Source organism: Tubulanus polymorphus, chromosome 3 (genome assembly GCF_964204645.1).
Source record: "Tubulanus polymorphus chromosome 3, tnTubPoly1.2, whole genome shotgun sequence".
In the NCBI taxonomy this organism is placed as follows: Eukaryota; Metazoa; Nemertea; class Palaeonemertea; order Tubulaniformes; family Tubulanidae; genus Tubulanus; species Tubulanus polymorphus.
Window position 1 is genome coordinate 12,353,583 of NC_134027.1, and position 16,313 is coordinate 12,369,895.

Below are 16,313 nucleotides of genomic sequence, written 5' to 3' on the forward strand. Positions count from 1 at the left end.
AAACTCACCAGTACTTGGCAAAATATCTCGGGGTACTTGAATAAATATGTGCTCATTTGTTGGTATATCATGGTATGTAGGGTAATCTGCTTTTATTTGTGCTGTAATCGTGGGAATGTCTGAAATGGCAAGCAATCAAGTTAAAATCCATGCATAATTTGTATTAGGTCTGGTATGTATTTCCTCTTAAAACATAAAATGATGCAATATGAATAGCATTATAAAAAAAGTCTGATTCCAGTGGAATTAAGGTATCAGTTTATCAGGTATGATGATTTCGTTATACAATTATTTTCGGTCACAAAGCAACAACCTACTTTCAAGAACTTTTTGCATGTTTATATTTATGATCGATAGATGGCCCTACTAGTAGCCTTCAGCAAATGCCAAGCAATAGAGAGAAGCTGACTTAGCATGTACAATCCGATTGTAATCCTTAAATCTCAAGACCAACACATTGCAATCGAAACTTCTAAAAGCAATATAAATATTAAAAGTTGATTTATAAAACGTTGATCGGTGAAAAAAAATCGATGAAATTTAAATGTTCATTCATTTTCCTGATGTTAGAATATATCAAACGTAAAAAAATAATGGAATTATGAAAACATCGGACCAAAACATCCTTGAAGACCTGGACACCGAGGCGCGTTGGTGATGGTAAACTGATACCTCAACCCCAGAGTCCTAAACAATTTAGTTCAATTCATATTTCAACAACTAAAAATGAATTTTCATTGAATTGAATTGCCCCGAGCAGTTGAAGACTTAACAAATCACCATTAAATTGGATATAATGTTTTGAAATTTATGTTTACATATAGGCCTAATACTTACTATATTTTATCCATAAATATGCATCATTCGACTCGCATATCGCATTTACTACTCCGAATCCCTTTATATTCAAAGCAAATCGAATAACGTCCACCATCTTGCCCGCCATTTTTTGTCGAAGTAACCCACTCGGCGAGCAGGTTACTTCGGGCTCACTCGGGGAAGGCCGGAAGTACCACGTGACAGACAAAACGAACGCTACTCGGGCTTCCCTGAGTTAACTCCGGGCTACCCGAGTAGGATAATCGAACGCCCTACTAATAAGTAATAACTCTTTCTTTTTACGAAAACACCACGTTGTGATTTGATTGATGATTTGTTTTTCAAGCCCAATCTGAGATCAAGATGACGGCACCTTGCGCCGTGATGATACTGTGTTAAAAGTTCATGCGATTAACCAAAACCATCATCATTTTTTAGCCCACTTGGGACTTGAGTCCCAACGGGTTATTGCGTTCACTTTTCGTCCGTCCGTCCATCCTTAGACGGAATCCAGTTATTTTGGAAAGTTTTGAAGATGCTTCAATGCACCGCTTTATCTTTGGGTTACACGTGTATCTACCCTAGACACATCTTCAGCCCCAAAACTGGCCCTGTCAGAATCAAGATGGCCGACTGGCAGCCATTGTTGTTTGCCAAAATCAGCACTTTTTACACGTTTGTGAACTTTTTGAGGGAAATTTTGAAGATGCTTATGATCAATAACCTTAATCTTTCGTATATATTTGAATCCTCCCAGGGCCCCTCAGCATAACAAAATTTTGGTCGATCGGACTCAAGATGGCCATCCTATGACCTCTTTAGTGCCCAAAAATGTCAATTTTGGTCAGAATTCTGAGTCCTGTAGCTTCCTACTGGTTTGCCATTTCTCATTGCAATTTGTGATGGGTATTCTTTGGAAAGGGATGTTTTATACCTGAGACCGGTATTTTTCATCAGCCAATTATGACGCAATTGGCAGCCATCTTGGTGTCATCAGTACTCATTCGTAGGTGGGAAAAAGTTTTTCGACATAAAAATTGATACCTAAGTATATTTTTTTCCACAATGAATTAGAAAGTTGTAGCTTAGAACGTGTTCTATGATTGTGAAGAGTTTCAAGGTCATTGGTTTTTGTATATGGCCACCAGGGGGCATTGAATAATACACTATCTTATTATTTCTATATTATATTTGTACCAATGCATATTTTGTTACCACAATCAATTGCAAAGTTGTAGCCCATGACATCATCTGTGATAGTGGTGAGTTTTAAGGACATTAGTTATTCCATATGGTCACCAGGGCAGAGCTGCCAACCGTCCCGTTTTCATCGGGACTTGCCCTGACAGTATTAAATTGCCCGGGTTTTTAATATATTTAGAAAAATCCCGGAGATTTCTCAAATGTCCCGTCCGATATAATAATTGTCCCGTCTGACATTCCCAATGTGCCGCGCAATCAATAAATCACTGTTTTCCTGCTGCGTTTATCTTTGTACATAGTCCCGTTTAACTATTAGGCCTATGTATGTTTTCATCTACAAGCGAATGAGGTCACGCGTTGATGCCTGGTAGCCTTGGCAACATTTCACTTTTGTTTTGTGATGATTCACAAGCTAGGCCTATGCTCGAGTAGTTATCAATCTAAATTTAGGCCAGCACACCCCGGTGAATCGGGGTCAGCTAAAACAAATTTTTATCAGCGGCATCCGACTCATTGTGCTGGGCATATAATGTACTCTACTATACACAGTGGATATTACGGAGATTAATAGATGGAAAAAACCTTCCGGGTGGCCCCTGGCGGCCCGGGTCGAAGATACAAAAAATAATTTTCATACCCTGGGGTCCTATCGACCCCAGATTTTTAAAGAAACAACCAGAAACATTCCATTTTAGCCAATTCTTGTAATAATTTTCAATAAAAGTTGTGTTCAGAAGCTCAGAAATGCATTTGTTTGTCAAATTGTTTGTTGAGTCCCTGAGTCTCATCAAATTGTCCCTGATTTTTTTCTTCTGTAAAATTTTGTCCCAGTGCGAGTATATATGATAAGTCCCTGACACTAGCTCCCTGAGAAATGTGTCTGGTCCCTGAAAAAAATTTTTATGTCCCTGAAAGGATTTTTCAGGGTTGGCAGCTCTGCCAGGGGGGCGTTGAATAGTTGAATAACTTAGTATTCCCTGATTATGTCCTAGGCATATTTTGTTACCATGATCAATTGCAAAGTTGTAGTTCATGAAATATTCTATGATTGTGGTGAGTTTCAAGGTCATTGGGTTTTGAATATGGTCACCAGGGGGCGTTGAATAGTATTTCAATATTAAGTTGGTATCGAGCCATATTTTGTTATCACAATCAATTACAAAATCGTAGCTGCTGACATTTTCTATGATAGTGGTGAGTTTCATGGTCAATGGTTTTTGTATATGGTCACCAGGGGGCGTTGAATATTGAAATTGTTAGATTGTTGAGCATTTGAAACCACTTCCCAAGTGGGCATGGTATCCCTGGACCCCTAGTTATGAAAATTCGATTTGTTAGCAAAATTTATTCTAATCATTCATCCATGAAAGGAAGATGATCATAGAAAGATCTGAACACACTGTAGGCCCATAACACTGACTTGAGACTTGTCATTTGATCAATGCTAATAATAAGGCTATTAGCATCAAAATCAAGTGACAAACCCCTAAATCCAAATGTAAAAAAGCAGTTTTGAGGGTGAACAAGCAAACTACTTCGAAAATATATTGATACCTTGAAATATAGGCCTAATACATAAGTTGCTTTATATTGTGGACAATTAATAATATGATATGAATTAGGCCTATATCATACTAAGGATCTATAAAGTTATTTTGGATTTGAATATATCGCCAGTGAATTGAATTGATTGGCAACCAGTCTAGCTCTGATATATTGATGATGTAGTGCACATCCTCTCCAAAATATTTATCAAAATCAATCAAATATAGAAATAAGAGATAGAAATATATCTAATCGAAAAATAAACGCCATAATTCACATTTGTGATTGTTAATTTTAAACGCCATTATCGATGACGCAGTGCACATCGACTCGCACATAACCCCTCGAATAACGGATACTAGGTACCAATCTATACAAACATTATTGTAACAGTTTTTGTGGCGTAAAAGAAAATAAATCATGCTCTATAGAAATGTATCCAATAAGTCTTAAAGTTCATTATGCTGAGCATGTTCTAAACACTGAGGTTTTTGACTGCTTATTTTGTAGCATTTGAATGAGAATGTTTAGTTATGAACATAATCATTAAACAGATCCATTACTTATGATTTCTTTTTCTTACGTAGTTGCAGCTTCTTGAGCTGAGGACTCAGAACTATCAATTAGATGATACCTGTAAACGCCAAACCAGAGGTAAGTCCTCATTGCCTAAGGATGATATCAGGAACAAGCTATGACCTGTCACTGTATCAATTAATTGGACTGTTCTGCAGCCTCATTTACCATACTGGTAGTCCAAAAATGGTCTTAAGTCATTAACTCGGTTGTTCAGTCTACCCTCAATATCCGCCAGCATGGTGACAAGGCTAATGGGGGACAATTGAATTGGCGGATAATTGAACTGAATCCAGCCTGTACTGTATGAAAAGCATTTTCATTAACTGATTTTAACTGAGTTATCTTTAACTCACAACTGTGGAACTAGACCTTGTGTTTTGCCCCTTTGTGGTAAAACTTGAATTTCAGCCATTTTCAACCATTGAATCAAAAAGAATGTCACTAGACATAAGTTATGCTCTGATCATGTCATTGGAGAATGTCGTATATTGTGAGATTTTTTCATTCAGGGCTAAGATATAAACTATTAGAAAACTACTGCTCATGCCTAAGATTTCACATGGCAGATACTATGGTTTCTTAAGTATATTAACTGAAATTACTATGGTTTCTGAAATTTTGGACACAAAATGCGTTATCAAATTTTGGGGATGATCAGGGTGACCACTCATACGGAAATCAGGGAATATCAGGGAATTTGATTTTCACCTAAAAAGTCATGGAATAGTCAGAGAATCTTATGTAAAAGGTCAAAATCATGGAAAAGTCAGGGGAAACTGTTTTTGTGCATGTCAAAAATGCATGCCTTTTTCATTGCTGTCTAAAAATTCGAAATGAAATATACCGTAGTTGAGACAACTAAGGTCATGGAATTTTGGTAAATGTTCAGGGAAAAGTCATGAAAAAGTCAGCGTAATTGAGCACATTACGTTTAAGAAATCTGTACACATCAATTTCATTGGTGGCTCGTGAGGATTGCAGATAATAGAGGGTATACAAGGGTATCATAGTTCTTAGATTGGCAATTAAACCAAAGTTGGCATGGACTGGTCTGAATTATTGAAGCAGGGATGAGTCAGTTGCTATCACAGTGAATACTGCTGTAAGAAAATTTCTGATACACTATTATGGACTTGCAAAAAATGATAAATGAATTGTCCCAAATAGCAATACTTACCCACCTAATGACAGTTAACCTTAATGAAATCTTATTTCTTATTCTCTTCTTCAGATATTGACACATTCAAGCAACAAGTTGAAAGTTTAAGCAAAGAATTACAAAAAGCCAATAGGGTAACTTTTCTATTAAACATTGACAGTGTTCGAATTATGTCTCTCTGGTGGAGGGCAAGGAGATATTTTAGCGCGATACAGCGTACAAATCTGAGGGGATTTTTTTAAAACTTGGATGTGTGAGTTGACACTGGGCAGCCCTGTTAAGATAGTAGCTATCCACTGTCTGATATGACCCCTATGGAGATCACGGGAAAAATGTGACTAAATGTGAACATTTCTAATAAGTAAGTTTTGTATGAAAAAAGTGAAAATTTTGGAAACTTATGTGAAATTTTTTTAGAATTCTTGTCAGCAATTTTCTTTTGGCCTTATAGGCTGTATATGTTCTTCATGCTGTAGGCTATGCTTTGTCCCTAGATAGTCCATAGTACGTGTACGTATGTACCCAGTACATGTTCATAGTCTAGTGTCAGTCATTGATTTGTATATCCTAATTTCAGGTCAAAGTTGGTACATTGTCTTAAACATGGTTAACATGGTAACTCTTACATGAAACCTCAACGAAAATGTTATCGCATTAGTTGTATGTCGCTTTTCAAATATTTGGTGTGAAAAATTAAGTTTTTGGCATGAAAAAATTTGGAAATCCTTTTGGTCTGTTTTTTGGTCTGAAGAAATGTAGAAAAATTGAAATTAAACAATGTGAAAAAATGCGAAAATTAAAGAATGTAGCATCTCATCCCAGAAATCTATCCATAAACTTGGTGTATGGTTGGTACAAATGAGAGGTCTCACCCTATTGAAAACGGTAATCATCTTCTGGTGATCATCTTCATATGGCTGCGATGGTGGCCATCTTTAATTTAATCATGCGATTCCTGAAATTTTGTGTATGAGTAAGGAAGGGTGAGAAGGCTAGGCCTTCCCCTGTTGATTATCCTCTGACAAATTTGGCTGCCATAGTGGCCTTGAATTTCGCATTAATGCATTGGACCCTGCAAATCCTAGAGTCTTTTCAAAACTTGGTTTGTTGGTTGGACGAGAATAAGGTCCAATCCTTGAATTTCTTGTTAGCACTATCATGCTTATGACAATTGAAGATGCATTTCCTGGGGAGACATACGCGGCACTTGCCTCATTCTCGTTTGGTGTGTGGGTTTTCACTTTCCTGCATGCTTGATTGAATTCGAATATCAATTGTTTACTGATTATTATCAATTTTTTGGCTGATAGTTATATCAATTTGTGTGTGACTTTGGACTGTTTTACTTTTTTGCAGACTATCAGTAAAAGTAAGAAGGCCAAGGTATGTCAACGGATACAATGTGATACAGCATTCAGACAATTTGATTTGAGATTAGTTCCTTGGCCTACCCTTAGAGCATCTTCCAAATTTACTATTGAATTTTGTGTATGCCTATCTAGGATCAAAAAGTTACATGATATTTCATTCAAACAGAGATATTAGGTTGATTTTTAATAATCAAGGCAATTTGAAATCTTTGTGGGAATACGGTACTTTGATATAGCTTTTTGAAAAACGTCTGTGGTGTTGGACACCTGTTTTGGTGCTTTGATATGTGGGTATATTTCCAGCCTCATTTAATGCTAGTTTTCATGGTAATCATCATAATCAAATTCAAGAATTCATTCCATTATATACTAGAAAGTATCACCATGTCTGATTACATACATGTAAACTGACTAGTTTATTTGACAAACTCAAGGTCTACAATTTAGACAATATGAGTGAAAAATAGAACAATATACAAAATAACATAGATGTGAAGGACAGAGTCGGACAGCAGAATGTATATTGTCACAGAGACAAGAAAATTAATTATGAAAGAATTATTTGATGCCTTAGAAAAAAATGTGGAATGTTTTAGGATACCGCTAAGCTTACGTAGTGATAGATTGAGCAGCAGTTTAATTTTAACAGAGGACTGAATATTTTGCGGATGTATCAAATTCAGTTGCCACTGTGCAAATAAAGTTCTTAAAGCTAAGGGGTTGGTTAACAATACATCGTTCGGTGTATGTAGTTTTCACCAGCTGGGAGCTCGCATAACATGCTTCCTGATGAGTACTAATAGTACTAACATAAAGTCTGTACAATGGTACCGTAAAAACCGGCATATAAGTCGAGTTTTTAACCCTTGATTTTACCACTAAATTATTGACCTTGACTTATACGCCGAGTACAGTTTTCTACGAAGTATTTTCAGGTCACAAGAAATATTGATTCTACCAGACAAAAAAGACAGTGTTCATCTTCTTACTGCTATAACAGTTTGAATAATTATTCATGATAAATAAAGTTATTTAATGAAAAAAACTTCTTTCATTTTGACACAGATTGATTAACGCATTGCAGCAATCAGGCTGACACACGTGGCGGCGTGCGTGAAGGCACACATCGTTATCAAAACAAACTATTCAATACAATGATACTAGTAATTATTCTTCTAAGAGAAGGGACTCGACTTATAAGCCGGATATATGTTAAAATCATGAAATATAGGTCTAAAAATCGACCTCGACTTATACGCCGCGTAGACTTATACGCCGGTTTTTACGGTATTTATATGGCGGAAAACTGTGTCTAATCTTGAATGCACTGTATATGCAAAAGTTTTGTGGATACATGTGTACACGCTACAAGCATTAAGACGGGACGAACTAATCACTTCTAATCGACTTTCGATATTTACATGAATGCTCCATTTTCATTTCATGCAATTGGTTGATTTTCAGGAAATTGAAAGTTTATCTCAAGATAATGAAGCGTTGCAAAGAAAGCTCATTAGTCAAGAAGAGGATTTCCGGCTTCAAAATGAAACGCTCATGCAAGAATTAACAACGGTGAGTTAGAAATTGACTAGTATTTCATAATCATGTATGCTGAAAAAAGATGCATTGTTTCCCGTGATCAGCTGGGCAGAAAATAAAGGGCTTGCAGATTGGGATTTCTTCAATTGGGTTTTAAAGATAAAAAGAATGAATTATGGGCCTAGGGCAGTTGCGGCACTGTTGAACCTGGTACTTCCTCATTGATAAGTACCGGTAATACCCATCTCAGAGCCCTCAATAATGTATCCCTGCAGTCTGTAGTGGTCTTATATAGTCTGTAGGCCTACTGGTGGTCTTACTACATGCTGACAATGAACAAACTGCAATGAAAATGCAGTTATCACTTTTAATGATAGCACGAACTAAAAAGAATTCTGTGGTGGCATGGTTCCCACAGAAGAGGGAACTTGGAAAAATTTGGGCATTTTGAAATAATAATTCCCAGTTTTGAAATATTTGGGAAGTTGAGAAATTTTCCTCAAATCAGGGAAATATTTGGGAAATTCATTATCATATTATGTATTGCATTTGCCAAGTGCAACGATTTCCCATTATAATCACCTTTATCAACCAGTCACCACTAAAATGTTGACCATAGCATGGTGGTATCTGTTAATTTTCATTCGGGAAAATTTAAAAATCACTCTTGAAATACTTGGGAAAAACCTGGGAATTTTTATTTCATGTAACTGTGGGAACAATGTGGTGGACTGACAGACTACCAAAAAATGGGAAACAAGGCACATTTTTCCCTTAGTCATTCCTGTGTTTGCTATTTTATATTTACGTTCGATATTTCAGTAGGCTCTATGTCGACTATTTCAATATATCTCTCCCATAAAAACTCGTACTGTGGGTCTTCCATGGAAACACTTATTTAGCTAAATCTTTTGGTTTCTGGAGACCCACATGATAGTGATTTTTATCACACATGATTATTCCCTTCAGCTTGTGGCAAATAATGAAAAATTAGAAAAGGAAATTTCGTCAGTACCAACAACAAGTGAAGGCAGCCATGAAACGTTGGATTTTAATGATGAACTGCGTCGAATTCAAGCTCAAAATTCAGCCCTTCAGAAAAATCTCACCAGTAAGTTCAGTAACACCAGCAAATTACTGCTAGTAGCAACCAGCCCATCATTCTTGAGTTAGTTCTCTCATAGGTGCTGCGTAAAATTCAATACCTTGATAAATTGATTCATTATATTTTCATAGAACATAATACATATCATAATTTCTCTTACAAAATATTGAGATGAACTATGAAGGACTCATTCAGAGCGGACGAGCCCTGATGACTATGAAATGGATGATGAAAAAATTCATTCATTGAGTTATTTAAGATTTGATTTTAAGTTTAAATGACAACTAAACGTATAACTGTGCCCTTCATTTTCTAGGCCAACAAGAAAAATATGATGAAGAGATTTTACGTTTGCAAGGCACGATTAAAGTGCTGCAGCATGTGAACAATGACTTGGAGATACAATGTCAAAAATTGGCAGGGCAGCGTGGAACACCAGCTGGTGATGAAAACAGGTTAGACAAAATTCAATTTAGATAATGGCTTGTATTTATGAGTGAAAATCTGAGGTCCTTTGAACTCATGAATGTAGTTTTCATTGGAGAATGCCCAGAGTTCACAACCCGTACAGCTATGGCCGATAGCATAGTGTTAGGTTCACTTTTAATTTTGTACAGTTTAAATAGACTTTTGAGGGGCTATAAAATGATTAATCAATAAAACAGTTAAACAGCAGAGAAATGCTGTCAGCAATTCATCTTAGTTAGTAATGAACAGTGAGTTTTGTTCATTTTTCTGTCCATGAACTGCAATAAAGTGTAAATTTGAAATATTTCTTTATATCGTATATATCTTACGTTTCTTCAGTGATACTCGGTCAGTAGAAGGTCAGTCTGATAATGAAACTAGTGTCAATGAATCCGGTGACCCAACTGAACTTGAAAAAGGTGCGTATTAATTCATTGCTTTTGTTTCTCTGCATGCATTGGTACACCTGCTTACCAGCATCTGAAACTTGCTGTCAATTACAATAGCTCTTTTCAGTAATGAAAATTTCAATCTGAGCCTTATGTATGTGTGGCATTCGAGCCACCAACTTGCTCGTAGCGCCTGCAAATATAGCTGCTTCTATGTACTGTCGACCTCGCTTTAATCGTCGGCGTGTAATTCTTCATTCTAGCTTAATTGTCATTTTTCTTCGAGAACAGATAAACACATCGTTATATCCTTAATGTTTCAGTGGTCAATTCGTCATGCATAAGTCGTCATTTCGCTTTAATCGTCACTATTTTGCTGGTCCGTTAGTACTGTTTATACATAGATAACATCGGTTAAAACCGTCACTGCACAAATATATCGTTAAACTACATGTGCAGCACTGAGGCCATACTGCCTCGACACACAGTCCCCAGTTAGCTTTGTAGCGCGCTGCAATACACAAAAAATTAACCTCATCGCACAATGTTCGTTCATTCATAGTAAATAGAGGCTCAGTGCAAAGAGAGATCGACAAAATGATGCTAAAAAGTTTCCAAGAACTTCCAAAGAAAAGCAAAGAAATTTCAAATTCATTGAAAAGAATCCATTCATAAAGTAACGAAATTGTTGATGGTGAACTAGTTGGCAGCCTTCGTCAATGTTGCTTAACTTCTTCAATGAGTAGCTTATCTTGTAGCGAAGTCAAAACAAAGTTATTATTACATATGTAAGTCTTACCAATTTAAATTTTCACCTAATTGTGCATGGAAATTACCTAGCCCAGCAGATACATCCCAGATTACGCGGGTTCCATAAATAAACAAAGACCGTGATGAGTCAGAAACTCAAAATGTACTTAATTCGCCTATCAGATAAATCGTCATTTTAGGGCCAGTCCTTAAAGTAACGTTTAAATCGAGGTCGACCGTAGAATGAAGATTACAGCAGTACAGAGGCATGGAAAAAACATAAGGCCTTTGTTGTGAAAGATACCAATGTGATATCTTGGGGTCCAGCAACGCTATGCCCACTAGATGGAAGCTTCACTATCTGACAATTTCAATATTCACCATCCCCTAGATAACAAATATTGTGACCTTAGTACTTGCCACAGTCACAAAAAATGTCATGAGCTAGGATTTTGTAGTTGATTGTGTTCACGAAATATGCATAGTACTAATACAGGCCTATATGGAAGTACGTGTACATGTACCCATGTTTATCCACTATTCAATGCCCTGATGAACAATGACCTTCTTTCTTAGCAAACCCATGGTTCACTCACTTTTACTATCACTAGCTGATAGCAAGCCTAAACTGAACAATGATGTATGTACTGTATATCAGATCGCAAACAATCACCTTGATACTCACCATAAAGATAGAGCATATGATGATCAACAATTGTTTGTGGTTACAAAATAGGTACCAGTATATATGGAAATGCCATGTTATTCCGCTATTCAACACCCCCTGGTGAAAACATTGAGTACCGATAACCCCATTCCATGGCCTATGACAATGCTAACAATTATCAAATATCAAGACTAAAAAGTTCAAACCTGTTAACATCTTTTCCAAGACAATCCATAGAAGTGTCTTCAAAAGTTTTCAACATTTTAGTCTGCTAATCACATCAAATATAACGCAGTTATTTCGATGATTGAGATTTAAGCTGCTCCGATTAGAGCAAATGCAGAGATTATTCAATTGACTAGTTTCATTCCCTATCACTACCAATTCCCGATAAAGCCCTACTTCCCTTGGAAGCCAAAATATGGAAACTCTATTGAAATGACAGAGATGTCAGTAATACTATTTCTTGTTTGAATGACTGTTATCCAATTTTGAGGTGAAAGTGATTGCTGTATTGAATTTGGGTAAATGTTAGAGCATGCTATACCTACCTGCTGTTAGATTGACTAACCAGAGATACATTGAAAAATTGATAGGTTTTGTTGGTATATTTATTGATTATAAACAAAAACATTGCCAATATATAGAGTGGTGCTTTAGGTTAAGTTTTTGGTTAGGAACCATTAGAAGATCTCCAGAATGCAGGAAATAGCCTCCTTTGTAAAGTAAATTCTCAAGACTTTCTGGGGAGGCCCGTCCGACTCCCCCCCCACGCTTCCACCGTGATTAATGAATATCATTTAAATGTGTGGCCGATGAAAAATTGGTAGCTATTTTGCTGTTTTTTCTGCTGATAGTTTTTTCCCTGATTGTATGCAAATGTCTAATAGTTGCTATCTCACTGCTTACTATTTCAATAGATTGATACAATATACATAGTGAGTTAAGAGAGAAACTAAATAATTGATCTATTAAAACATTTCTTTTTTCAGAAGATTACATGGCGAAGTTGCGGTCGACTTCTATCAATGAATTGATGTCTGACAGTGAACTGAATTCGCAGAAACTGCAAGAACAATTGAAACTTGTTAATGGTATGTAGGAAAGAAAATTCTGATAGTATACAGCCCAGCCTTTAAGAGAATCAATCAGAAAAACGAATGTAGGTAAAAATCTCCCCGGTAAAAATCCCACATCAAATTTAACTCTTATCTGACCACCAGAGAATTTTAGTGTCAGTCACAGACCACTCTCGACTTTCGTCGGAAACCACCCGCTTCATTTTGAACGGCTGTGGCGTTTCATCTGTTGGGTTTTCATTTCTTGTTTTTAGTAGAAGCGGTCGGTAGCTTTCCTGTGTAAACCAGGAAATGAAATTTTTTCTTAAAAATCTTAAGTTTTTTTTACAAGCGTTATTTTTCGAAAAAAGGATGAATACTGAGGCAGCACTTATAGGATAGCACTGAGGATAGTGATTCAAATAATGAAGACTTTATTTCTGAATCGGAAAGTGAGTCTGAAGTCTATAATCAGACGGAAGAAGGTGATTCTGATCAGGCAAGTCATGTTGATGATGCTGGTGCCCCAATTACTGATGATGAGGAGGTAGACGAGGGTCAGGCATTGAATCCCCCGGTTCACTCAATGTCTGAATCAGAAGAATTGGGATTATATCCCCCAAAAATGAACGTATTTTGAAAAAAAAAATTTTTGCATATTGAGGGTCACCACATTAGCTACAAAGTTTTCTTTTACCACTAAGCTCTTAGACTAATATTTTAGGAGCTACTGGACTTAATAAAAGGGCCTTTGTTTTATTGGTATTAGTCTATTGAAAACCTGGTCTGAGAGGGTATTGTTGCAAATAGGAAACCTGGTCAGATAAGAGTTAAGTAAAACCCTAGCATAAATGAAAACAGATAATACTTTTTACAAGAATACTTAGTACATAGATAGGTACACAGATATTTTGCTATTACTTTTAGACTGGATTTCTTCATAGAAATTTTTAGAAATACGATAACATCATTTTCATGCATGTTACTAGCTAAAAGTCACGGAATAATGTCATTTTTATGCACGTAACTTGGTCAAAGTCATTGATAATCCAAGATGAATATTGTGAAAAACATTACGGAAAATCTGAAATTTTGAAAACTACTATAAGTTTTTCAACATAAGAATATTGAAGTATTTTGTTGGATATTGCAGTGAAATCAAATTTGGGGGGATTTTTACCTGTTACCCAGAAAAACATGTCCTTTGTTGTGTAATCCAGTTTCTGATCAGATTTTCGAATACCAGTATATATCAGTGCTATTAATAACCATTTACCCCTTAGGCCATCCCAAAATAATTGTCTGTTTGCCATGACACCGACTCAAGTTTTCAGGACGTTTTTAGCGCCGCGCTAAATGCGTACTAAATAATAAGATAATTCAAGTAATCCCATATCATAAAGAAAGTGATATTCATGTCATAAATCAGTGTTTTTTGGTTTATCTTTGTCAGCAGTATGAGCTTGGCATTGAGCCAATTCATGTAAAATCCCGGTACGTTTTTCTATGTGAGCATTTTTTTCATTGGTTCTCGGGTTAAACGACGTATAATCCATGCGATTGAAGACATGACGAACCTCCGTCGATGACATGGTCAACTTTGTTAAAATTCGACGAAAAACTGTTTTTGGCGGGAAAATTCTTAGCTCTTGCGTATAAAATTGCAATGACCTCGATTGGGGGGCGTCGTCTCTACAAGCGAATGTGATTGGCTGTTTTTGGGAAATACGGGGAATTCCGACGCTACTAAAATAATTATGGGAAAGCCATTAATGGCGAACATTTCATTGGACTTGGTGCCGTATATGTGCGAATCTTAAATGCTCATTGCTGGTGAGAATATGATTATTTCACATATCGCCATAGGTATTGTTTCGTTTTAATACCCGGTGATTGTGTTGATAGAGATCGAAGTGAAGCAAATGTTCACTACACAAGGCCTCCACGTGTGCGCAGGAGCGCTAACATTAGACTGTTGCACACACGAACACACGCTTATACATACTACTATATGGTGATGCTGTAACGCTGCTTGGCGCGTGCACGTTTGGTATGATAACAGGCTGAATAATCGTCGTAGCAGAAGATGAGCGCTGTGTTTTCTGTTTGATAGAATTTGTAAATTGTAATTTCTTGTGACCTGAAAATACTAAGCAGCAAACTATGGGTATAGGTCGAGGTCTGAATATTGTAGTGGTAAATTCCAGGATTTAAAACGATCGAATACTATGCCCTGGTGTTTTAGCTTCTGCGGCCATACATTGGAAGAGGTTTCGTCTCCAAGACTCAATATTCAGCCACCCTCTGATATGTGACATCATATGAATTTTATTTGAATATTTTTTCATATTGTGAAAAATTTTTTTTTTTAAATATAAGATAGTTTCCAATGCGGCGCCTACCTGTACCCTACGAAATTTTGGACGTAGACCATAAACAAATGTTTATCTTTGGTCTCATTTTACTACAAAATAATTCTTTAAGAAAGATAAAATACAATATAAACTTCTAGAACTTTGAAGTCACGAATTAAAAAGATTTTTCAAGCAATGCCCTTACTCCAAACAACCTCTAGCTTTCAATTTATTTAATCTGAAATCAGTACACTAGCCGCTATAATCAGTTTTTGAGTAATGACACATGCGCATTGACGACGAATTAAACGCAAATAGCGCCGAGTTGCCCGCACACGAGAGCGCAGTTGGTGCTGCGTGAAAAAATATCAAACATTATAGATATTTGGCGAACGACAAAATGCACTCGACAAGGCCCCCGCACACGAGTCGAAAACTTCGCTGCGCCATTTGTGTACGCAGTTTTCGGCTCGTGTACCGGGGCCTTAAGAATGATTGGCAGCTTATTGGAACACTGCCAGTTTCCTGGAAAACTTAAACTAGGCCACATGTCAAGGCATGTTTTCACACTTCATACATACATAGCTCATACATCGGAAGTGGGTCGGTCGGCCTTTTTAGCCCACTTGGGACTTTAGTCCCAGCGGGCTATTGCGTTCACTTTTTGTCCGTCGTCCGTCCGTTCGGCCGTCCGTCCGTCCGTAGACGGAATCCAGTTATTTTGGGAAGTTTTGAAGACGCTTCAAGATAATGTCTTGATTTTTGGGTTACACATGTATCTACCCTAGACACATCTTCAGCCCAAAAACTGGCCCTGTCAGATTCAAGATGGCCGACTGGCAGCCATTGTTGTTCACCAAAATCAGCACTTTTTACACATTTTTGAACTTTTTGAGGGAAATTTTGAAGACGCTTTGATTAATTACCTTGATCTTTCGGATGTATGTGAATTCCCCCAGGGCCCATCAGCATAACAAAAATTGGGTCGATCGGACTCAAGATGGCCGTCCTATGACCTTTTTAGTGCCCAAAAATGTTAATTTTGGCCCAAATTCTGAGTCCTGTAGCTTCCTACTGGTTTATCATTTCTCATTGCAATTTGTGATGGGTATTCTTTGGAAAAAGATGTTTTATACCTGAGACAGGTATTTTTCATCAGCCAATTATGACGCAATTGGCGGCCATCTTGGTGTCAGCAGTACTCATTCGTAAGTGGGAAAAATTTTTTCCACATTATATTGATACCTAAGCGTATTTTGTTACGACAATCAATTAGAAAGTTGTAGCTCATAACGTGTTCTATGATTG

At 36.8% G+C, this 16,313-nt stretch overlaps 1 protein-coding gene across 6 annotated transcripts in view; it reads left to right on the plus strand.

The window, feature by feature from the left end:
• The window catches only part of LOC141902937 (GRIP1-associated protein 1-like), a 92,690-nt gene that overhangs the window by 3,915 nt on the left and 72,462 nt on the right, over window positions 1-16,313 (plus strand). For all 6 annotated transcript variants that reach the window (XM_074790910.1, XM_074790912.1, XM_074790911.1 and 3 more), the window contains exons 2-9: window positions 4,155-4,221; window positions 5,378-5,439; window positions 6,662-6,688; window positions 8,140-8,247; window positions 9,184-9,325; window positions 9,636-9,774; window positions 10,127-10,206; window positions 12,586-12,687. In XM_074790910.1, coding sequence (XP_074647011.1) covers window positions 4,155-4,221; window positions 5,378-5,439; window positions 6,662-6,688; window positions 8,140-8,247; window positions 9,184-9,325; window positions 9,636-9,774; window positions 10,127-10,206; window positions 12,586-12,687 — 727 coding nt within the window. The remainder of the gene's footprint in view (window positions 1-4,154; window positions 4,222-5,377; window positions 5,440-6,661; window positions 6,689-8,139; window positions 8,248-9,183; window positions 9,326-9,635; window positions 9,775-10,126; window positions 10,207-12,585; window positions 12,688-16,313) is intronic.